Source organism: Lynx canadensis, chromosome F1 (genome assembly GCF_007474595.2).
Source record: "Lynx canadensis isolate LIC74 chromosome F1, mLynCan4.pri.v2, whole genome shotgun sequence".
Lineage (NCBI taxonomy): Eukaryota > Metazoa > Chordata > Mammalia > Carnivora > Felidae > Lynx > Lynx canadensis.
The window spans coordinates 7,908,940-7,929,825 of NC_044319.2; the positions used below are offsets into that span (position 1 = coordinate 7,908,940).

At 39.6% G+C, this 20,886-nt stretch overlaps 1 protein-coding gene across 1 annotated transcript in view; it reads right to left on the reverse strand.

The window, feature by feature from the left end:
• Positions 1-20,886, reverse strand: part of WDR64 (WD repeat domain 64) — a 143,949-nt gene that overhangs the window by 106,726 nt on the left and 16,337 nt on the right. Inside the window, exons 3-8 of the mRNA XM_030303238.1 lie at positions 15,227-15,329; positions 13,786-13,889; positions 10,661-10,690; positions 9,111-9,221; positions 6,422-6,636; positions 1,142-1,276 (exon numbers count right to left, since the gene is read on the reverse strand). Coding sequence (XP_030159098.1) covers positions 1,142-1,276; positions 6,422-6,636; positions 9,111-9,221; positions 10,661-10,690; positions 13,786-13,889; positions 15,227-15,329 — 698 coding nt within the window. The remainder of the gene's footprint in view (positions 1-1,141; positions 1,277-6,421; positions 6,637-9,110; positions 9,222-10,660; positions 10,691-13,785; positions 13,890-15,226; positions 15,330-20,886) is intronic.

Genomic DNA, 20,886 nt, shown 5'->3' on the forward strand with positions numbered 1-20,886 from the left:
TTTTTCTGGACATTTGATATAAATGGAATCATTCAATATGCAGTCTTTTGTGTCTGGCTTCTGTCACTTAGCATAATGTTTTTGAGGTTTATCCGTGTTGTAGCATATAACTCAATGCATTTTAAAACTGAAAATTAAAATATAGTGTCTGCTTTACAGTTAGCATATATTAATGTAATTAACACATAAGTAGTATAGTGGGGCACCTGGGTGGCTCAGTTGGTTAAATGTGTGACTCTCGATTTTGGCTCAGGTCATGACCTCATGGTTCCTGAGATCAAGTCCTGGGTCAGGCTCCTCGCTGACATTGTGGAGCCCGCTGGGGAGTCCCTCCCTCCCTCTCTCTTTGCTCCTCCCCCACTTGCATGTACGTTCTCTCTCACAAAAAATAAACAAACTTAAAAAACCCACATAGGTACTATATAGTTATAATGTTATTACATATTAATAGTTATTAATGAATATTTAACGAGATAAAAAATAAAGCTACATACTATTCAAATTCACCTGTCTATAAGAAAGCCATTTCATGTATTTATTACGCATGGAACATGATGTTTGTGCTATAGATATTCACAGGCTAGCCAATTGACCTGTAAGAATGATTTTCAAAGTGTAAAGGCTTAAAAAATTTTTTTTAATGTTTATTTATTTTTGAGGAAGAGAGAGAGACAGAGTGTGAGTGGGAGAGGGGCAGAGAGAGAGGGAGACACAGAATCCTAAGCAGGCTCCAGGCTCTGAGCTGTCAGCAGAGAGCCCAACGTGGGGCTCGAAATCATGGACTGTGAGATCATGACCTGAGCTGAAGTCGGATGCTAAACCTGAGCCACCCAGGTGCCCCTCACAGTGTAAAGTTTTACCCACCGAACTATACTGGGAAAATATGGATATACCTGTATTGATTTATTCCAATACATTGTGTCAATAAACAACAAATGAGCAAAATTGTTGTGAGAAGGACACATTATATTCAGATTTGCATGAGTGATTTCAATTTCCTCTTAAAAATCTAATCTTGTCAAACAAATGAAATCATTAAGATCTGATGTTTTCTAAAAAAGCTCCATGCTGTCATGGGCTTATTACTTGTAAAAGGTCTGAAAGTCACAGAATGTTCATGTGTACAAACTATTGTACTTACAAATTATCCTCAAGTCTCTTCAAGGATTCCAAAACCAATGAATGAACACTGTCTAAGGAGCAGGACCCAAAGCAACTTAGGGCTGCAATGTATCTAATTTTCATAACCCAGTCATTATGCAGCTTCCTTTTAACACTGGGAATTAAAAGAAAAAAAGGAGGTGTTATGTTAGACACACAGAGACATTATGTTGAGTTTCTATTAAGCATTTCATTTTGATTTTAACCAAGTCAAAACTCTGAACTGTGGTAAAGCCTGCAAGTATAAGACCATCGTATGCATTATACCACTTTTAACTGTTTAAATTTTTATCATATGGCGTATTTAAAGGAAAAATAAAAGTTTATCATCAAATTTTGAGCTGTAGATTCAGAATTAAAGGAACACTCTAGAAGAATCCTTGTTCAATATGGACACTATTATCCTTACGTTACTGGTAAATTCTGGTCATCCAAAAGGACTGTGTTTCATATGGTTTTAGGTGAGTCAATGCACTTTCATATTTTCCATGAACACTTTCAGAACTGGAAAACTGAGAAATTTGGAGTCCCAGTCACTGGTGAAGCTGAAGCTGCGACAGCCTTGCCAAAGTGTTGCTCACCAGTTCACCGGACACTTCAGTGAGAGGCTTAGCATTACGGGCCAAAATTTTTACGACAAAATTCTTACTTCAACTGGAAGAAGCCATCTTCCTGGTGTTATCTTTACTCAAATATTACAGTGTACTTGTTTCCTCATTCATGAACATTTATTGAGCACTTACTGTATCCCAGTTAAAAGGACGTAAGGATGACTAAGGCAAAATCCTTGTTCCCAAGCTCCTTAGATTCTAGTTGAGGAATGGATGTGTTTATGACTCAAGGCAGGGATGTTTGACAATATGAGATTATACAGAATAGAGAGCTTTCTTTTTTCCATACTGGATTGCGTTTAATTTTGGACTCTGGGTGCTGGCTACTTTTTTCTTTAATTTGCACAACATTTTGCATACCAGTATTTCCTATCCACACCCCCCCCCCCACCACCACCACCCATCTGATATAAATGTATTGTGTGGATATCAACTGCAGGAAAACATTATGATGGCTCCAGAATTTAATTACCCCTTTGGCCTTAATCCTTTTCATTCTGTTGGGTTTAAGAATTTGTTTGGTGTAAGAATATGCCTCAACACTCAGCTTATCTATACATGTCAGTCTTAATAATTTAAATAATGTACATTATGATCATCTACATGAGTAAATCATCTACATGTAAATAATCACCCAAAAGAACCAATGTGAATTAGCATTTATTTAACTGTACCCAGATTCCTCAAATTTCTAACATTCAGCTAATGGAAACAGGAATGTAAAAGAGGCCATGTAATTTTCTGACAGGTGACACACATCTCAGAGAAAGAAAATTTATGTCTCAGCTTCTACTCCAAGAACCTATTATAATTGGAATGAAATTCTTTTTTTTTAATATATGAAATTTGGCTATTGTTGAGAGTGCTGCTATAAACATTGGGGTACAAGTGCCCCTATGCATCAGTACTCCTGTATCCCTTGGGTAAATTCCTAGCAGTGCTATTGCTGGGTCATAGGGTAGGTCTATTTTTAATTTTTTGAGGAACCTCCACACTGTTTTCCAGAGTGGCTGCACCAATTTGCATTCCCACCAACAGTGCAAGAGGGTTCCCGTTTCTCCACATCTTCGCCAGCATCTATAGTCTCCGGATTAGTTCATTTTGGCCACTCTGACTGGCGTGAGGTGATATTTGAGTGTGGTTTTGATTTGTATTTCCCTGATGAGGAGTGATGTTGAGCATCTTTTCATGTGCCTGTTGGACATCTGGATGTCTTCTTTAGAGAAGTGTCTATTCATGTTTTCTGCCCATTTCTTCACTGGATTATTTGTTTTTTGGGTGTGGAGCTTGGTAAGCTCTTTATAGATTTTGGATACTAGCCCTTTGTCCGATACGTCATTTGCAAATATCTTTTCCCATTCCATTGGTTGCCTTTTAGTTTTGTTGGTTGTTTCCTTTGCTGTACAGAAGCTTTGTATCTTGATGAGGTCCCAATAGTTCATTTTTGCTTTTAATTCCCTTGCCTTTGGGGATGTGTCAAGTAAGAAATTGCTGTGGCTGAGGTCAGAGAGGTCTTTTCATGCTTTCTCCTCTAGTGTTTTTATGGTTTCCTGTCTCACATTTAGGTCCTTTATCCATTTTGAGTTTATTTTTGTGAACGGTGTGAGAGAGTGGTCTAGTTTCATTCTTCTGCATGTTGCTGTCCAGTTCTCCCAGCACCATTTGTTAAAGAGACTGTCTTTTTTCCATTGGATATTCTTTCCTGCTTTGTCAAAGATGAGTTGGCCATACGTTTGTGGTTCCTAGTTCTGGGGTTTCTATTCTATTCCATTGGTCTATGTGTCTGTTTTTGTGCCAATACCATGCTGTCTTGATGATTACAGCTTTGTAGTAGAGGCTAAAGTCTGGGATTGTGATGCCTCCTGCTTTGGTCTTCCTCTTCAGAATTACTTTGGCTATTCGGGGCCTTTTGTGGTTCCATATGAATTTTAGGATGGCTTGTTCTAGTTTCGAGAAGAATGCTGGTGCTATTTTGATTGGGATTGCATTGAATGTGTAGATAGCTTTGGGTAGTATTGACATTTTGACAATGTTTACTTTTCCAACCCATGAGCACGGAATGTTTTTCCATTTCTTTGTATCTTCTTCAATTTCCTTCATAAGCTTTCTATAGTTTTCAGTATACAGATCTTGTACATCTTTGGTTAGGTTTATTCCTAGGTATTTTATGCTTCTTGGTGCAATTGTGAATGGGATCAGTTTCTTTATTTGTCTTTCTGTTGCTTCATTATCAGTGTATAAGAATGCAACTGATTTCTGTACATTGATTTTGTATCCTGTGATTTTGCTGAACTCATGTATCAGTTCTAGCAGACTTTTGGTGGAGTCTATCGGGTTCTCCATGTATAATATCATGTCATCTGCAAAAAATGAAAACTTGACTTCATCTTTGCCAATTTTGATGCCTTTGATTTCCTTTTGTTGTCTGATTGCTGATGCTAGCATTTCCAACACTATGTTAAACAACAGCGGGGAGAGTGGACATCCCTGTCACGTGTCTGATCTCAGGGGGAAAGCTCTCAGGTTTTCCCCATTGAGGATGATATTAGCTGTGGGCTTTTCATAAATGGCTTTTATGATGTTTAAGTATGTTCCTTCTATCCCGACTTTCTCGTGGAATGAAATTCTTGATAGTGTATACAGTAGCACATCACATATTAGGAATTCCCCATCAGATTCTAATACTTTTGTGCAACTAAGTAATATGAAGAATGGAAAATGGAGCCAGATAGTTAATTATTGTGTCATTATCAGGATTTCAGAAATTGGCTAATTGTTTTTTGTTTTTTTTTTAAGAAATTGGCTAATTGTAATAGTTTGAGATTTGAATTGCATATTCTAACTCTGGGATAAAATATTTGTTACATTAACAACAAAATATAATCCTGTATTTTTAAAAGTATTTTTTTTCTTATTCTAAAAGAAAATTTTGTGGGTGCCTGGGTGGCTCAGTTGCTAAGCATCTGACTTTGGCTCAGGTCATGATGTCACAGGTCCTGAGTTTGAGTTCCACATAGGTGAGCTCGAGTCCCGCTTCAGGTAAGCCCCACTTCTCTCTCACTGTCTCTCTCTCTCTCTCTGCCCGTCACTAACTTGTGCCCTCTTTCTCTCTCAAAAAAAGAAAAGAAAAATTTTCATTGCATAATTTAGAAAGTAGAAAAACATAAAGAGGAAAATAAAAATCATCTCTTCAAAGTCCCACAGAGAATCATTATTAATATACTGAGATATTTACATTCAATATTTTCCTAAATACAAATATACTACACATCTATGTGTTTTTTAATAAAACTGAATTCATATGTACATAGAAAAATTAATTTTTTTACCTAATATTATATTAGGTATACCAATACTCCACACCCAAAACCAAGCTCCACACCCAAAAAACAAGCAGGGAGTGCATGGCATTCCCTACTATGATAATACTATGATTTACTGAATGCTCTTGATACTTTAAATATCTGACAAAAAACAGGAGTCTGACAAAAAATATATTTTACATATAAGTGTATTATATTTATGTGGACATATTTATAATATATGTAAATATATACTTGTAGAAACTGTATTAGAGCTTTTACACATTTATACAGTATTGAACTGACTTAATCATTTAAGTTAATCGTTCCTCCATTGTTGGACACTAGATACTTTACTGCTGGGAATAATGCTGTGATAACCATACTTTTATTTTTAAACACATGTACATCCTGGGTCCTAATGTGTAAAGGTTTATGCAGACACTTGATGTGTGTGCTCAAGTTTCCCTCCATAAAGGGATCTAACTCATACTTTCTACCACCAATAGTGTGGGAGAATGCCCATCCATAAAATCTCCCCCATTTTTAATCTCTTCCAATTTTATAAATGAGAATTTGTATCTTATTTTAAGTTGTACTTTTTTGATTAAGAGAGAGGATATATTTAATACAAAATTTGTTTCTCTGCTAATAAAAGTAATATATGCTTTACTCTAAAAACTTCAAAGACAACACAATTATAAAGACAATAAAAATCACCTATAATCTCATCACTTGGACATAATTGTTAGTATTTTTGCCTGATGACCATTTTGAAATGTTTATTATTTGTACTGTGAGTGCCTGTGTGTGAATTATCTGGTCATAGTCTTTGACCATTTTTCTCAGGGAATTATTGTTTTTTAATAAAACTCCAACATCTATTAAAGAGTATTAGCCCATTATTTGTCATATTTATTATAAATATTTATGCTAGCTTATTTTAAAATGTTATCTCTCGATGTCCAGAAATTTTGATTTTGTCAAATATCCAATTTTTTCTTTGAATTTTACATTCACTGCTTTCATGTTTATACTCTTCTTCATTCAAGTGCTAGTAAACAGTCATACATGTCTTTTATAGTTTTTTCATGATGTAATTTTTTCACTTAACTCTTTCGTTTATTCAATTACCTATAGATTTTATTGTTAATTGAAATTTCAGGGGCTAATTTTCTCTTTTCTCTTCCCGATTACACTGCAAGTTCTTTGACGTAAGAGGCATTTCTTGTTCAGCTTGGCATTTTAGATCTCTACCACGGTAGGTCTAGCACATTGTGCTCACTATATAAATACTTGAACACAGTCTATATTAAAACAATTGAGCTGCCCGTGTACTACCCTTACCTTTTAAAGTTCTTTGAGTCTAAGACTTGGTTTTGTAATTTTTTTTTGGCTTTTGCCTGCTTCAGTCCAAAGTCATCACTATTTACTGTGAATTTGTTTACGAAACCACCATCATCCCCCAAGAGGATGTCATCTCGGCAGACCTGGTCAGGCAGAGACACTACGCACACACAAAGGAGGCAGTGATCCACAGGCTTTATGACAAAATAGTTTTCCTAGGAACAGAAGAATGCTTTTAATAAGTCATTACATTGCCCTACTATCCACATATTAACTATCGCCCTATTTTTTGATACAAGTTTTACTTCCTGATGTCTCTCATTTTAGATACTCCCACGGTGTTCAAGAAACTTGAAAAAAAAAAATGCCCAAAGTTAACCAAGTAAAAGTTAATGACCATTGACCATGATCCCATCACTGTGCTTTTGGGGAGTTTGTAGGGAAAAGGGTGAGGCGCCTTTGGCTCAATATGTAATGAGATTTTCTGTGGTGTTACTGGGCCTGTCCCTCTCTTGAATTTGTACGGCAAATTTATGGAAAGTAACAAGGTTGAGGTGTTACTAGACCAGGGACATAAAACTGGATGGTAAATAGGAAAATCAAGTATTAACACCCCAATTATTTTACAAGGAGTTATCAGGAAAAACATATCCTAACAGCCAAGTTCATCCAGAAATAGTCAGCAAGCATTTATCAAGCTGACTCTGGGCTATTGGATTGGGTTCACTGGGCTATATATCGAGTGCTCTCTCAGAATTCACTCTCTACCTAAGAGAGAGGGGAAAAAAAAAACTATTAAAACAACTGTTTTGTTTTATTTTATTTAGAATGTGTGAGACTTGAATATATTTAGAGCTTCATTCAGTCAGTCAACAAATATTTATTGAGCAACTACAATGTGCCAAGAACTATTGTAGGCATGGGCCATGTGGGAATGAACAAGACAAGTTTCTGACTCTGTGGAGCTACCATTCTAGTGCAGGAATACAGGTATAAAGAAGCAGATCATTTAAGATCATGGGCAGTGCACTGAGGAAATAAAGCAGGGTGCTGTGATAGTGACTGGAGAAGCCACTGTAGGTCCCATAGTCAGGGAAGGTGACCTTTGATCTGGGATATGAACTGGTTGACAGAAAGATTGAGAGGTGTTTGAAAGGAATGGTTTAGAAGGAGAATTGAATGTCAAAAAGATAGAAAGGAAAGAGCCTTGTCCTGGACGAGGGTGGAGGGGATGGGATATTTGCCCCCAGAGAGAGGAAGGAAGAAAGGTAGTAGAATGTCCTCATTAAAGCTGTAGGTGGGAGAGCTAGAATTTACAAGAGGATACGCCTCATAGACTCAGATTCCTCAGGAAAATAGGGGCAAGTCCATCTGCTGAAAGGGACAGAGCTTGAGGACAATAATGGCCTTTTGGAATATTGACAGGGATGGGAAAGTGATTTGCAAGGGCAAGAAAGAGGTTGACAGAAGCCAGTGAGTCTTCAGATGAGTCTGCGGACCCTGAATTGTAGTGATGCCAAACAGTGTGACTTCGTATTTTTCTCCAGGAGGTATTAGCCGCCGTGAAGAAGCAGAGAAAGGCTGTCACATCTATCAGTACTAGAGTTTCAAAGGATTTAGGAAAATGGAGGGTGGGGATGGCTTTAGCCCAGATGCTCCATCTAGGTGGTGCAGACGAGAAGGCAGAGAAGGAGGCAAGGGGACAGAGAGTGGAAGAAGATGCTCTCAAGGATCTGGAAGCTTCTATGGGGTGGAAAACAGGAGTGAAAACTGGACAGAACTGGACAGAGAAGACGTTGCAATCAAACCGCAGAACATGAGACCTAACACATCACATAATAAAGTCCCAAAGCAAGAACCTATCTTCTTTAAAGTCATCCTGGCATCACTAGCTGGTTATGGGGACAAGAATGAGAAGTTTAGTTTTCCACTGAGCCTAGGGACAAGTAAGGCACGGAGGAAGGCTAATTATTTCTTAATGCTCCTCATCCTTCAAAGGATCCTGCTTCCTGAGGGCATTTTTTACAATCTTGCCTCTCCCCAAACTCTTATGGCCCTTGTGTTTTTGTTTTTGTTTTTTTTTTTAATGCATAATTTGTTGCACCGTTGTATTACATATTATGTTTTTTCATGAGATCCTTCAAGACTGAGTTTTCTTTGAGTGCAGGGAATGTGTTGATTACTTCTATATGTCTGCAAATGCTCAATAAATATTGTAAACTGCTTAAATGGTAACATTTCAGTCCACTGAAGGGATAATATTGACATCTTCCCCCTTAGATATTTTACCAGAATTGGTCACTTCATTTTTAGTAATTTTCTTACCAAATGAAGCTGAACTGGAAAGAAGGGCTATGAACCTGATAACACGAGCATAATCAAAAAGCTAATACTTGAATTCAGAGAAGGGTATAAAGAAGAAACGAATCAGCTTCTCTCTCTCTCAAAAACAAAAGAAGACAAAATTATTTACTTTGTTCACCAAATTACGCACTAAATGAAAAGAATGTTCCTTTTTAATTAGACTCACAGAATATTAATGCTGAACTTGTTTAATGATGAACTTGATTAAACTGCCTCATTTTATGTATGAGGAAACTGACATTCAGTAGAGGAAGTGGATAGCTCATATCCTACCAGGATGGAAAAGACAACCTCAGGACCAGGAGTATTTTTCTGGGCACAGTACCTGGCCACTGCCTTGAGCTTTATAATCCCAGACAATGATGGTCCTTTCTGTAGTGGCAACAATTCTTTTCAGCTGTGAGAGGTAATCACATCCTGTGATCCAGGAGGTGTCCTGGTAGAAAAACACAGAATTGGGGGAGGAGGACATAATATGTTTTAGTCTATCACTTGGTGATGGTTACTAAAGAGTATGTTAGTTCCATTTTAAGCCTCACTTTGCCCCAGTATTTGCAGGGGAGCCTTGCAACATCTCTGGTTTGATGCCTGGAAGAGAGGCTCTCATCTTTCACACTTGACTCTTGAGTTTTCCAGCACCATCAGCGCGAGAATGATGAGCTCATGCCTGTTGCAGCTCCCTGGATGCACAGAGCCACCCACAGAGCAGGCATCTGTGAGCACTCTTTACTTTCGTGAGAACACCTTTTCATGGGGACACGGGGAGCCCAAGTTAAGCCAGTTCTCTGATCCTGTCCCCATGCATACAATTTTAGCCAGAAAAGAGCTTAGTGATCATCTGGTCAAGAACTAAGTTGAGTCTAATGAGTTTGTCTTGTGTTGCCTAAAGTCACCAAGTTGGCACAGGTGGGATCTGTCATGTCAAAGACACAGGACAAAGCCAGCACAACAGCTCCCACTTATGAGTGCCTACTTGTGCTGGGTACTGCCTTCCAGACGTGCGTTAGGGATTCCAACAGCTGTTTCAGCTTAAGAAGCAAAGGCTCCTCTGCCAGGTGGCATGGCTCCATCCTGTGTAGTTCAGGGCATTCAGTGCTTACAAGCAGGGTGAAAGGCAGACATGTCCCCATCTCTCGTAAAGCCATCGTGCGACTCTGAAACCAGCTCATCATAGCTTTACAACCGCCACAAGGTCACTTTCCACTTAGAGATATGGATTAAATAAATTACAAGTTGCACTAAAGTTTTCAATGCTATTTTCGAGTTTCCAATACAATATTTTCAAATTATATCCCTTGGCCATTTCCCTGTTGTTCTCACAGCTTGGGTCGTGTTCAGGTTTTACATTCCTCAATAGCAGCTGCCCGGAAAAACTTTGGTGAGGCTTTTAAATGGAAGCTTCCAGGGACTGATGTCTCTGAACACTTCTCTGAAATAAATTTAACTTCAGGAAGCAAGGTGAGGGTCCTCTGCTGTTGCTCAAGGTCTAGTTTTGGTCCTAGTCAATAGACATACAATACGAAAACATCTTCTTAGGGCCTACTTGGCACTGCATAGAGCTTGTGATTAGTTATTGAGGATCCATGCCCTCAGCCCCAAATCTGACTGCACTGTGAGTTTATAAAATGTACTCACCTTGGGGCGCCTGGGTGGCGCAGTCGGTTAAGCGTCCGACTTCAGCCAGGTCACGATCTCGCGGTCCGTGAGTTCGAGCCCCGCGTCGGGCTCTGGGCTGATGGCTCAGAGCCTGGAGCCTGTTTCCGATTCTGTGTCTCCCTCTCTCTCTGCCCCTCCCCCGTTCATGCTCTGTCTCTCTCTGTCCCAAAAATAAATAAACGCTGAAAAAAAAAATTAAAAAAAAAAAAATGTACTCACCTTAACAGTGGTGCTGGTCTGGACTCTCATCTATGAACAAAGGAAGAGAATAATGAAAATTAGTTGACACTACAATTAAAATTGAGAATTTTGGCTTTAAAACAACACATTGTCTCCACAGTTTCCTCTCTCTTGTCATGTATACCTTCCGTGCATTTCCTCCTTTCCCCTAAAAACCTAGCTCTGTGGAAGAATTCACTATTTGCTTCGGGCACAGTTTGTGCTTCTGTGGCTTGTCATTAAAGCCTGGTGACTGTGCCTGTAGAGTCTCGCACTGTACTGATGGTTTTTCCCTGTTTGCAAACTGCCTTACATTCTTTAGTTATTCGGAGCAACGCTGGATATCAAAAACTGGGAATGCAAAATAATACTAACAGCAATGTCAAGAGTAGTCCAAAGGAATGCTAAATAGGTCAATATGAATACAGCTTGAATTGGAAAAGAGAAATATTGTTTCATTTGAACGTTGTCTCTCAGGTTCCTGAGAGACTTAGGAACATTCTACCCGTGTGCTTCCTCTTTTACTGGGTTAAGTGTCTATTGCATGAATCTTATGCCCTGTACTGTGTTGGTTGAGAATCATAGACTTAGTCCTTGCAGAGCTATAATGAACCTGATCAGAGTCATCTCCCCTTAGGGCATGTTAATTGCTTTCAAGGTCAAGGTAAGTATTTGAAGGCTTTTGCATGGTCATGTGGTCTTGGGAAAAGTACAGAAAATGGCTGCCCAGAAGGAACAGACGTGAAAAGGGGGAAAAGTAAATTAGATCACTAAAACTGTTAGTCACGGTCATCAGACTCTCTTTCATCTGAAGAGTTCAAAGAGGCTTTTTCCAACCGGGACTTTTTTTCCAGATGGAAGGAATTAAGTGCCCCCAGGAAATTGGTGAGCAGAGAACAGAACACCCGTGGTGTTCCTCTTCTATTTCTCTACCTCTATCTTTAGTGGAAAGCATGTGTTTAAATTTCTTTTATCATCTTTAAAAGTTCAATAACCCTTATAAATATCTTCTGAATGTTTAAAATTCAGCCTTTTGGCAGGAATTTTTATTAATGACATTTACAGTCTATATTACCAACCCTTCTAGAGAGCATCGTGAAAATCCTTAACTGTGTTTATTGTACTTTACATTGAGCCTAAATTATGGATTAACCTATTCTGAGATATTTTGCATTATTAATGACTACCTTTTAATAAACTATTCCTGTGACCTACCCTACCAATTATTTTGTTCACAGAATGTGTCATCCTATTTGTAAAACATGTAACTTTCAAAATGCTGTTTATTCTTGGTGTATCAAATCTGAAAAAAAATTAGTTTTTAAGCAATTTTTCTCTCCAGTTGCATGGTTTTTGCAAGAAACAGATGTGTCTGCATGTTTGTGAGTATGCACGTGTTCATCTATAAACGTGTGAATGAGTGTGTGTGCTCACATGCATGCATGTATGGGTGTGATGTCTCTGGAAATATGAAATTGCCGCCTCACTTATTTCACATAATCCTGAACTATTTCACTATGAAGTTCATTATTTTCCTTCTCATGTTCTTCTTTACATATCATCTTACTCTATTTTTGAGGAAACAAAGCTAAAAAATTAGAAGGCACCAGGGAGAAAAAGAGGTGGAGAAAAGCTTTCATATTTATATGAGGCAATCCATTTCTGTTTTCACACTATTTGTCCATAATTGTAACAGCCAACACTTCCTGAGCACTTACAGTGATGCCAAACAAGCACTTTGTGTGTATTAACTCCTGCCAATAGCAGAGCTACCTCAGGAGAAAAGTTCTCAGGTTCTGAGAGGAGTCGGGCATGGAGGTAATAAGTAAACATGCCCAGGTGCCAGATGACAAGGGCCCTGCTGGACAGGGCAGCCAAGCTCCGCATCCCCCACCAGGCACCTGCCACCACACCTCCTCAGGGACCCGGCAGCCTTCTCCACTGCCAGAACCCAGCTGCTCTGATCACGGAAGGGCTAACCACTACTGTTGAAATTGTAATCATGTGATGGTTCTTTTAAATATATTCTACTCGTATGAAGCTTGTCTCTAGTTGAAAATGAACCAATAGGTGGAATGATTTGCTTTCGATATTTAACACCATTCCTTTCAATGTTATAGTGAAACACTGTGTAGTCTGTAACATTATATGTTGCAATAAAATCTCTCCTAGTTTGAAAGTGGAAGCCTGAAACCTACAAATTTAGCACTGAGTGACAATAATTGTAAGGAGCAGGGGTACTTATCGTTCATAAAGTGCTTCTGTGTTCATTATCTCATTTACCTCCCCCACAGCCCTCCGAGGGAGGGAAGACCCGTCTAGGTGTGTCATTTTGTAAACGTGAAAGAGACATGAAAACATGTAAGCCAGCTCATTAAGTTTCCTATTTAACAGCATAGCTGGTAAAACAGAGGAGCCGGAATATGAGCCACCTTTTAACTCCACGTCCAAGGTTGTTGTTGGGACCTTCTGTACTTGTTAAGATTATGACAAAATCACGTGGCTTGTGAATTTTTCTGATTTTATCCGAGAAATTTTGCAGGATCATCCTTTAATTGTGCTGATGCCACAGGGTTCAGTAAGACTCCCTGAGGAAGACTGCCAGACGCAGTTACCAAAATCTCAGCAATTGCTCCAAAATTTGGCAATCTCCTTATTTTAGTGACATCTGGCTTACTTTTTGGAGTCACTCTGAAATATGGCTTATGGATTCTGCTGCACCTGATACATATGTGTCTACAACACATAGACAAAAGAGAAGAAGGAAGGAAGGATGGAAGGAGGGAGAGAGGAAATAAGGAGGAAGGAAGGAAGGAAGGAAGGAAGGAAGGAAGGAAAGAAAGAAAAAAGGAGGAAGGAAGGAAGGAAGGAAGGAGAGAGGAAGGAAGGAAGGAGGAAGGAAGCAAGGAAGGAAGGAGGGAGGAAGGAAGCAAGGTAGGAAGGAAAGAGGAAGGAAGGAAAGAAAGAAAGAAAAAAGGAGGAAGGAAGGAAGGAGGGAGGGAGGAAGCAAGGAGGATGGATGGAAGGAAGGAAAGAAAGAAGGAGGAAGGGAAGGAGGAAGGAAGGAAGGAAGTGAAGGAAGGATGGAAGGGAGAGAAGAGGGAAGAATCCAACTTTCAAATTACCTGGCTATTAAAGACTGTTATTAATCCTTTCTGAGAAGCTGTTACTAGTAAATCGAACTGAGGGATCTTGACGATGCATTTAATCACATCCCGTCTTCTACTACCTGTCAACAACATAATATTCATTTCATCTCCCAGCACTAAAGATCCTAAAACTAATTTATTAGGTTTGTTTTTAAAGAAAGAGTAAAGCATCTTTTTTTACCTTTTTTGCTGAAAAAGTAAAGTAGAATAAAACCATAAAAACCAGCAAGTGTTACTTTTTAATTATCCCCAGAGATACTAAACTGAACCTGTAACCCTTTCCAATTCAATGTGGTGCATGGATTCCCAGAGAAAATGTGTATATGCTCATGCCCCTGGCACATATTTTACAGAAAATGTATATTTTACAGAGAATGTGTTTTCCAAACATCTTTTGGAATCATTCCATTTTGAGATTTCCACATCTTTCAGGAATCCTTTCTTTGAACTGTCACCCTCATGGTTTACACAGAATAAAAGTCTAATATGATCTCAGGCTTTCCAGCATAAAAGAATGAAACCACCTTAATACTGTTAAGGGTTTTTTCTTTGTTTGTTTGTTCATTAGTTTTTACTTTGTTTTGAAAACAACGTTGGACACTTTCATTTTCCTTTGCCTGTGTACTGAATTGATAAAACCACATATATGCAACTGGGACAGCCGCCTAGCTTCAGTTGTCTGATGATCGTTTCCAGGGCCTGATGATGGGCTCTGGTGAGGTCCAAGGGTTGGGCTGAGGAAGGTTGGAAGACAAAGGTGGGCGTGGTTCACAAGTGACCGCAGGAAGTTCAGGCGCTTTTTAAAGAGACACCAGATGCGACTTAGACTACATGCTTCATCTCAGAATGTCTGGGATGAAATGGAGGGCAGGGGCAGATTCTGGGGTTTGCCTTCCTCCTTGTGGGCTTCTTCCTCCCCAGAGGGAAGAAAGGAAAGAAAACCCAAAGTGTCAACAGAGGGGAGGGATGGGTCCCAGGCTCAAATTTAAAAAGAAATGACATAAGTTCTTGAGACTTCTATGCTGAGATGACCCTCCTCTGTGATTGGCCCAAGTTCACAGTTTCAGAGATATAGGGTTAAACTTCCATGTGATAATTAAGGAAAGTGTAGGAAGGAGTTCTAATTACTAAAAAAAAATGAAATTTCAGAAAATTTTAAAGGAAATGTGATTTCATCTTGTGCTTGGGCATGCAGTATTGAGGTGCCATCGTACAGAGCTTGCACTCACTTGAGATATGAACCTTTCCAGAAAAATGTGAATTATTTCCCCCCCAACATTCTTTATTTAGGGTCCCTCAGAGCAATGATCATATTTCAAACCTAACCTCAAGTACAATTTCTATTTTACTCTCAGTATTTACTTTTGAGAAAATATTAAAACCCATATTGATTTGGAAAAGAAATTAAAAATATCACCTGAAATGACAACTCGTTGTTTTCTAGAAACAAGGAAAACCAAATTGTCTTCATCCATCTGGGAAGCAAGAGTATCTTCTTCAGAGGAGAAGTATCCAAAGATCTAAAATGCCAAACAACACACGTAAACATGTAGAAGATCTCAAAATTGGCTGTAAAGTCACAGATTTGATGTTGGTTAAATTTAAAGTTTAATTTGGATGAATAGTCTACACCTTGCTTTATAAATGCCAGTGCATGGCCGATAGCAAGAGAAGGTAGTTAATTATGTTCAACACACCATGTGTTGATGGTGCATGATTTTTGAACAGTTACTGATTTTTCTTTTCTTTTTTTTTTTAATTTTTAAGGTTTATTCATCTTTCAGAGACAGAGGGACAGAGCATGAGGGGGGAGGGGCAGAGAGAGAGGGAGACACAGTTTTCAAAGCAGGCTCCAGGCTCCGAGCTGTCAGCACAGAGCCCGATGCAGGGCTCGAACTCACATACCGTGAGATCATGACCTGAGCTGAAGTCGTACACTTAACTGACTGAGCCACCCGGGTGCCCCCTGATTCTTCTTTCTGATGGATGAATTGGTGTACCAGGCTGGTGTCCTCGCTCAGACTGATAGTTCTTTTAGGAGCTAACTTTTGTCTGGAAGGCAAATCAGCCGTCATCATACAGGGTCCCAACCGAGAAGCTTAACATTGAATTTGGCCACTCTCAAATGACTACTCTTGCCCATTTTCCATAAATCTTCCTGGGCAAGTTTTTATCCCTACTCAGGGAAGTTTTGCATTTAAGAGCCAGTGCAGTTTCTCTATTTAACCTTTCCAAATCCTAGTCTGTAGGCATGAAAATAAATTACTAGGAAAGAATCCTAGGGAGGAAAAGTAGTCTTTATTTGTGAATAAATTGTCAAATTATGTAATTCCAAGGAATTTGAAAAATTAGATAGCTTCCTTTAATTGTCTTATGAATAAGCAGAAGTATAATTCAAATAAACTAATGACACAGAATATTTCTCTGGCTTTATTTTTTGGAGTAACTCTGAAATTTATGATTTCATTATGAAATGATTATGAAATCATAAACCATATGATTTATGGTTTCTGCTGCACCTGATACACATGTATAATGCATAGACAAAAGGGAAGAAGGAAGGAGTGAAGGAAGGAAGGAAGGAAGGGTGGAAGGAAGGAAGGAGAGAAGAGGGAGGAATCGAACCCCCACTGCTGGGTAAATATGACCCCTTGTGTGCCTTGCACCCATACCACTGGGGCTGGTCACCCCCAGAGAAAACCTCCCAGCCTTCTGGACGCGGCCACCAATTGTTGAGGAGCTCCACCTTCCTGGGGCTTTGGTGACTGTCATCCCGTGCTTCTCTAGCTGATCTGGCTCATGGTGCACAGCACCAGTGTCCAGTTTGCTGCACTCGTGTCCCAAACCCACACCCGCCATCATTTCACTTTCAACAGCTGCCCTCACCTCCCACTTCAAATGACAGTGCAAGCCCCAGGCAAGAGTTTCCCCAGCATTTCTTGCCGCCCTATGTACAAACCCAACCTGGGTTTGGACATGCCCTTTCTCCTTTCCATCCCTTTCAGAGGAAGATCTGTTTCTCTTGTCCTAACCTCTCCACCTGCTCTCTGCATCCATGCCACCCTCAGAGCTTGTCACCTCTCCCCTTATCAGTCCCTCTTTCTCCCTTTCTCCGGACTTCCTTTCAGCATGTTCAAATGTTGCACATCTTAAAAACACAAATACCACAAACCTCCGAAGGGCAATTATGGGAAATAACTCTTAGTCCCTGTCTTGCTTGTCTCATCTCCACCTTCCTGCTCCAAGTGCTGTAACTCCTCCCACTGCTGTTGAACTTGAGTTCCTCTTACAGCTGCACATTGGTTTTCCGTAGTTGTAAGAGCAGACACACTCTTTTTGAATTTTGACACCTTTCCCCTTTCTCCCGGTTTGCTGCTGCTACCAAAACAAATGACTACAAACATAGGGACTTCAAACAACACCCAGTTAGTGGCTCATAGCTCCATGGAAGGCCAACATGGGTCTTGATGGGCTAAACCCAGATATCCATAGAGACGTGTTCTTTATTGAAGACTTGGGAAGAATCTGTTATAAGCTCATTCAGGTCGTTGGCCTGAGGTCCCCGTTTCCTTGCTGGCTGAGCTGGGGCTGCATTTAGTGCCCAGAGGCCTCTCTTCAGACGAGGACATGGGCCCTCCGTTTCATACCAGCAATGGCCCCTCAAATCCCCCTCACATCTGGAAGCCCCTTTGCCATCCACTTCTGTTTATAAGAATTCCTGTGATTACATGGGGCCCACACAGAAAACCCAGGATAATCTCCCTATTTTAATTCAGCTGATTAGTAACATTAATTGCATTTGCAAAATCCTTTAGTGGCAGTATCTAAATTACTGTGTGATTGAATAACCAGGGCACAGGAATCTTGGTGGGGGGGGGCACCTTTAGAATTCTATCATATCTTCATTTTAAAAATGCAGTTCCGAGGTGCTGAGTGGCTCAGTTGGTTTAGTGTCCGACTGTGGATTTCGACTAAGGATCTCATGGTTACTGAGATTGAGCCCCGCATCGGGCTCTGTACTGAATGTGGAACCTGCTTGGGATTCTCTCTCTCTCTCTCTCTCTCTCTCTCTCTCTGTCTCTCTCTCTCTTTCTGTCCCTTCCCCCACTCCTCTCTCTCTCTCTCTCTTCCCAAATAAATAAATGAACACTAAACAATAAGTAAAATAAATAAAAATGCAGTTCAGTATAACTTAAATTACTTGTGCAAAATACAACAAAAAATGACAAACACTAGCAACCAATTTAACTCCAGATAATAGTGTGAGATTAGTTTTAGATAATAATGTGAAATGATGATGTTAATGATGTTATTTCTGTGCTGATGAATTCCAGTTTTTCGCAGGGGTAGGAGAACGGTTGCCACCTAATTTGAAACAACGTTCTATGTGTCTATGATACTTCTATTTGATTTTATAATTTTATTTTTTTATGAATATAATTTATTGTCGAATTGGCTTATATATACAATGGAATACTACTTGGCAATGAGAAACAATGAAATCATGCCATTTTGCAGCAACATGGATGGAACTGGAAGGTATTATGCTGAGTGAAATGAATCAGTCAGAGAGTGACAGATATCGTATGTTTTCACTCATATGTGGATCTTGAGAAACTTAACAGAAACTTAACAGAAACTTAACAGAACAAGAAGGGGAAAAGATAGTTACGAACAGAGAGGGAGAGAGGCAAACCACAAGAGATTCTTAAATACAGAGAACAAACTGAGGGTGGATAGGAGATGGGGGAGAGGGAATGAGCACTGGGTGTTGTATGATACCTATATTTTAAAAGCAGTTTACAGATAGCCATTTAACTCAATTTGTAATTTTGGTGTAATTCGTACAGAGATAGAACATATCTGTTAAATGTCTGAGAACAGATGTGGGAAGATGTCCTTTGAGGGGCCACACTGGTGCTTTAGACTAGCACTTGGGTCCAAATGCAGGTTCCAAACCTACAGGTCATGTGACCTCGGGCACATTCTTTCATTTCTCTGTGCCTAAGTTTTCCCATCTGTAAAATACTAATAATTCCCCAAACTTATGCTTTGGTGTCAGAATCAGATGAGGGAATCATGATTGGATTACTTAGGAATTAGGAAGATTAGAAAGTACCTAGATTGCACCACGTGCTGGGTGGGAACTGAATCGAAGTCAACATTTGAGTAAATATCATTCCCAATTTTATGAGACAGTACGGGAAGCAGAGCTCAGGTGTCCTCTTTACTAGCTGAAACTTGTCCACTGGGCACCCCTGCTACCTGCACAGATAGCACATTGCCCATTCAGTCAGTCATATGTGTGTTTTATAGTCACATCTATAGATAGGTACATGTCCTCTTGCAGGACATCTGCTCTTATAAATGACAAATTGTGCTACTTTTTCTTATAATGTTACACAATAGTACAATGCTTACCATAAGTGATTTCCAAAGGATGCTAAAAATTACAATTTTCTGAGGAAAAATTTAAGAGCCTTTTTACCAGATAAACTCCTTCAGAAGACACAGGTAAAGGGGAGCCTGGGTGAGTCAGTTGGTTGAGCGCCCGACTTCAGCTCAGGTCATGATCTCACAGTTTGTGAGTTCAAGCCCCAGGTCAGGCTCTGTGCAGACAGCTCAGAGCCTGGAACCTGCTTCGGATTCTGTGTCTCCCCCTCTCTCTGTGTCTCTCTCTCTGCCCTTCTCCTGCTCGTACTGTGTCTCTTTCTCTCAAAAAAAAAAAAAAAAAAAAAGACACTAAAGCTTTACATTTTGAAAGGAAATGTTTCAATGTTTGTAATGTTTTTAAAGAGCAGAAAACATCTTTCGTATGATGATCTATAGCCTCAAGGATGTCAAATTTCTCTTTCAACAATTTAGATTTTTTTTTTGAATTTATTGTCAAATTGGTTTCCATACAACACCCAGTGCTCATCCCAAAAGGTGCCCTCCTCTATACCCATCACCCACCCTCCCCTCCCTCCCACCCCACATCAACCCTCAATTTGTTCTCAGTTTTTAAGAGTCTCTTATGCTTTGGCTCTCTCCCACTCTAACCTCTCTCTTTTTTTTTTTTTCCTTCCCCTCCCCCATGGGTTCCTGTTAAGTTTCTCAGGATCCACATAAGAGTGAAACCATATGGTATCTGTCTTTCTCTGTATGGCTTATTTCACTTAGCATCACACTCTCCAGTTCCATCCACGTTGCTACAAAGGGCCATATTTCATTCTTTCTCATTGCCACGTAGTACTTCATTGTGTATATAAACCACAATTTCTTTATCCATTCATCAGTTGATGGACATTTAGGCACTTTCCATAATTTGGCTATTGTTGAGAGTGCTGCTATAAACATTGGGGTACAAGTGCCCCTATGCATCAGTACTCCTGTATCCCTTGGGTAAATTCCTAGTAGTGCTACTGCTGAGTCATAGGGTAGGTCTATTTTTAATTTTTTGTGGAACCTCCACACGGTTTTCCAGAGTGGCTGCACCAATTTGCGTTCCCACCAACAGTGCAAGAGGGTTCCCGTTTCTCCACATCCTCTCCAGCATCTATAGTCTCCTGATTTGTTCATTTTGGCCACTCTGACTGGTGTGAGGTGATATCTGAGTGTGGTTTTGATTTGTATTTTCCTGATGAGGAGTGATGTTGAGCATCTTTTCATGTGCCTGTTGGTCATCCGAATGTCTTCTTTAGAGAAGTGTCTATTCATGTTTTCTGCCCATTTCTTCACTGGATTATTTGTTTTTTGGGTGTGGAGCTTGGTGAGCTCTTTATAGATTTTGGATACTAGCCCTTTGTCCGATATGTCGTTTGCAAATATCTTTTCCCATTCCGTTGGTTGCCTTTTAGTTTTGTTGGTTGTTTCCTTTGCTGTGCAGAAGCTTTTTATCTTCATGAGGTCCCAATAGTTCATTTTTGCTTTTATTCCCTTGCCTTTGGGGATGTGTCAAGTAAGAAATTGCTACGGCTGAGGTCAGAGAGGTTTTTTTCCTGCTTTCTCCTCTAGGGTTTTGATGGTTTCCTGTCTCACATTCAGGTCCTTTATCCATTTTGAGTTTGTTTTTGTGAATGGTGTAAGAAAGTGGTC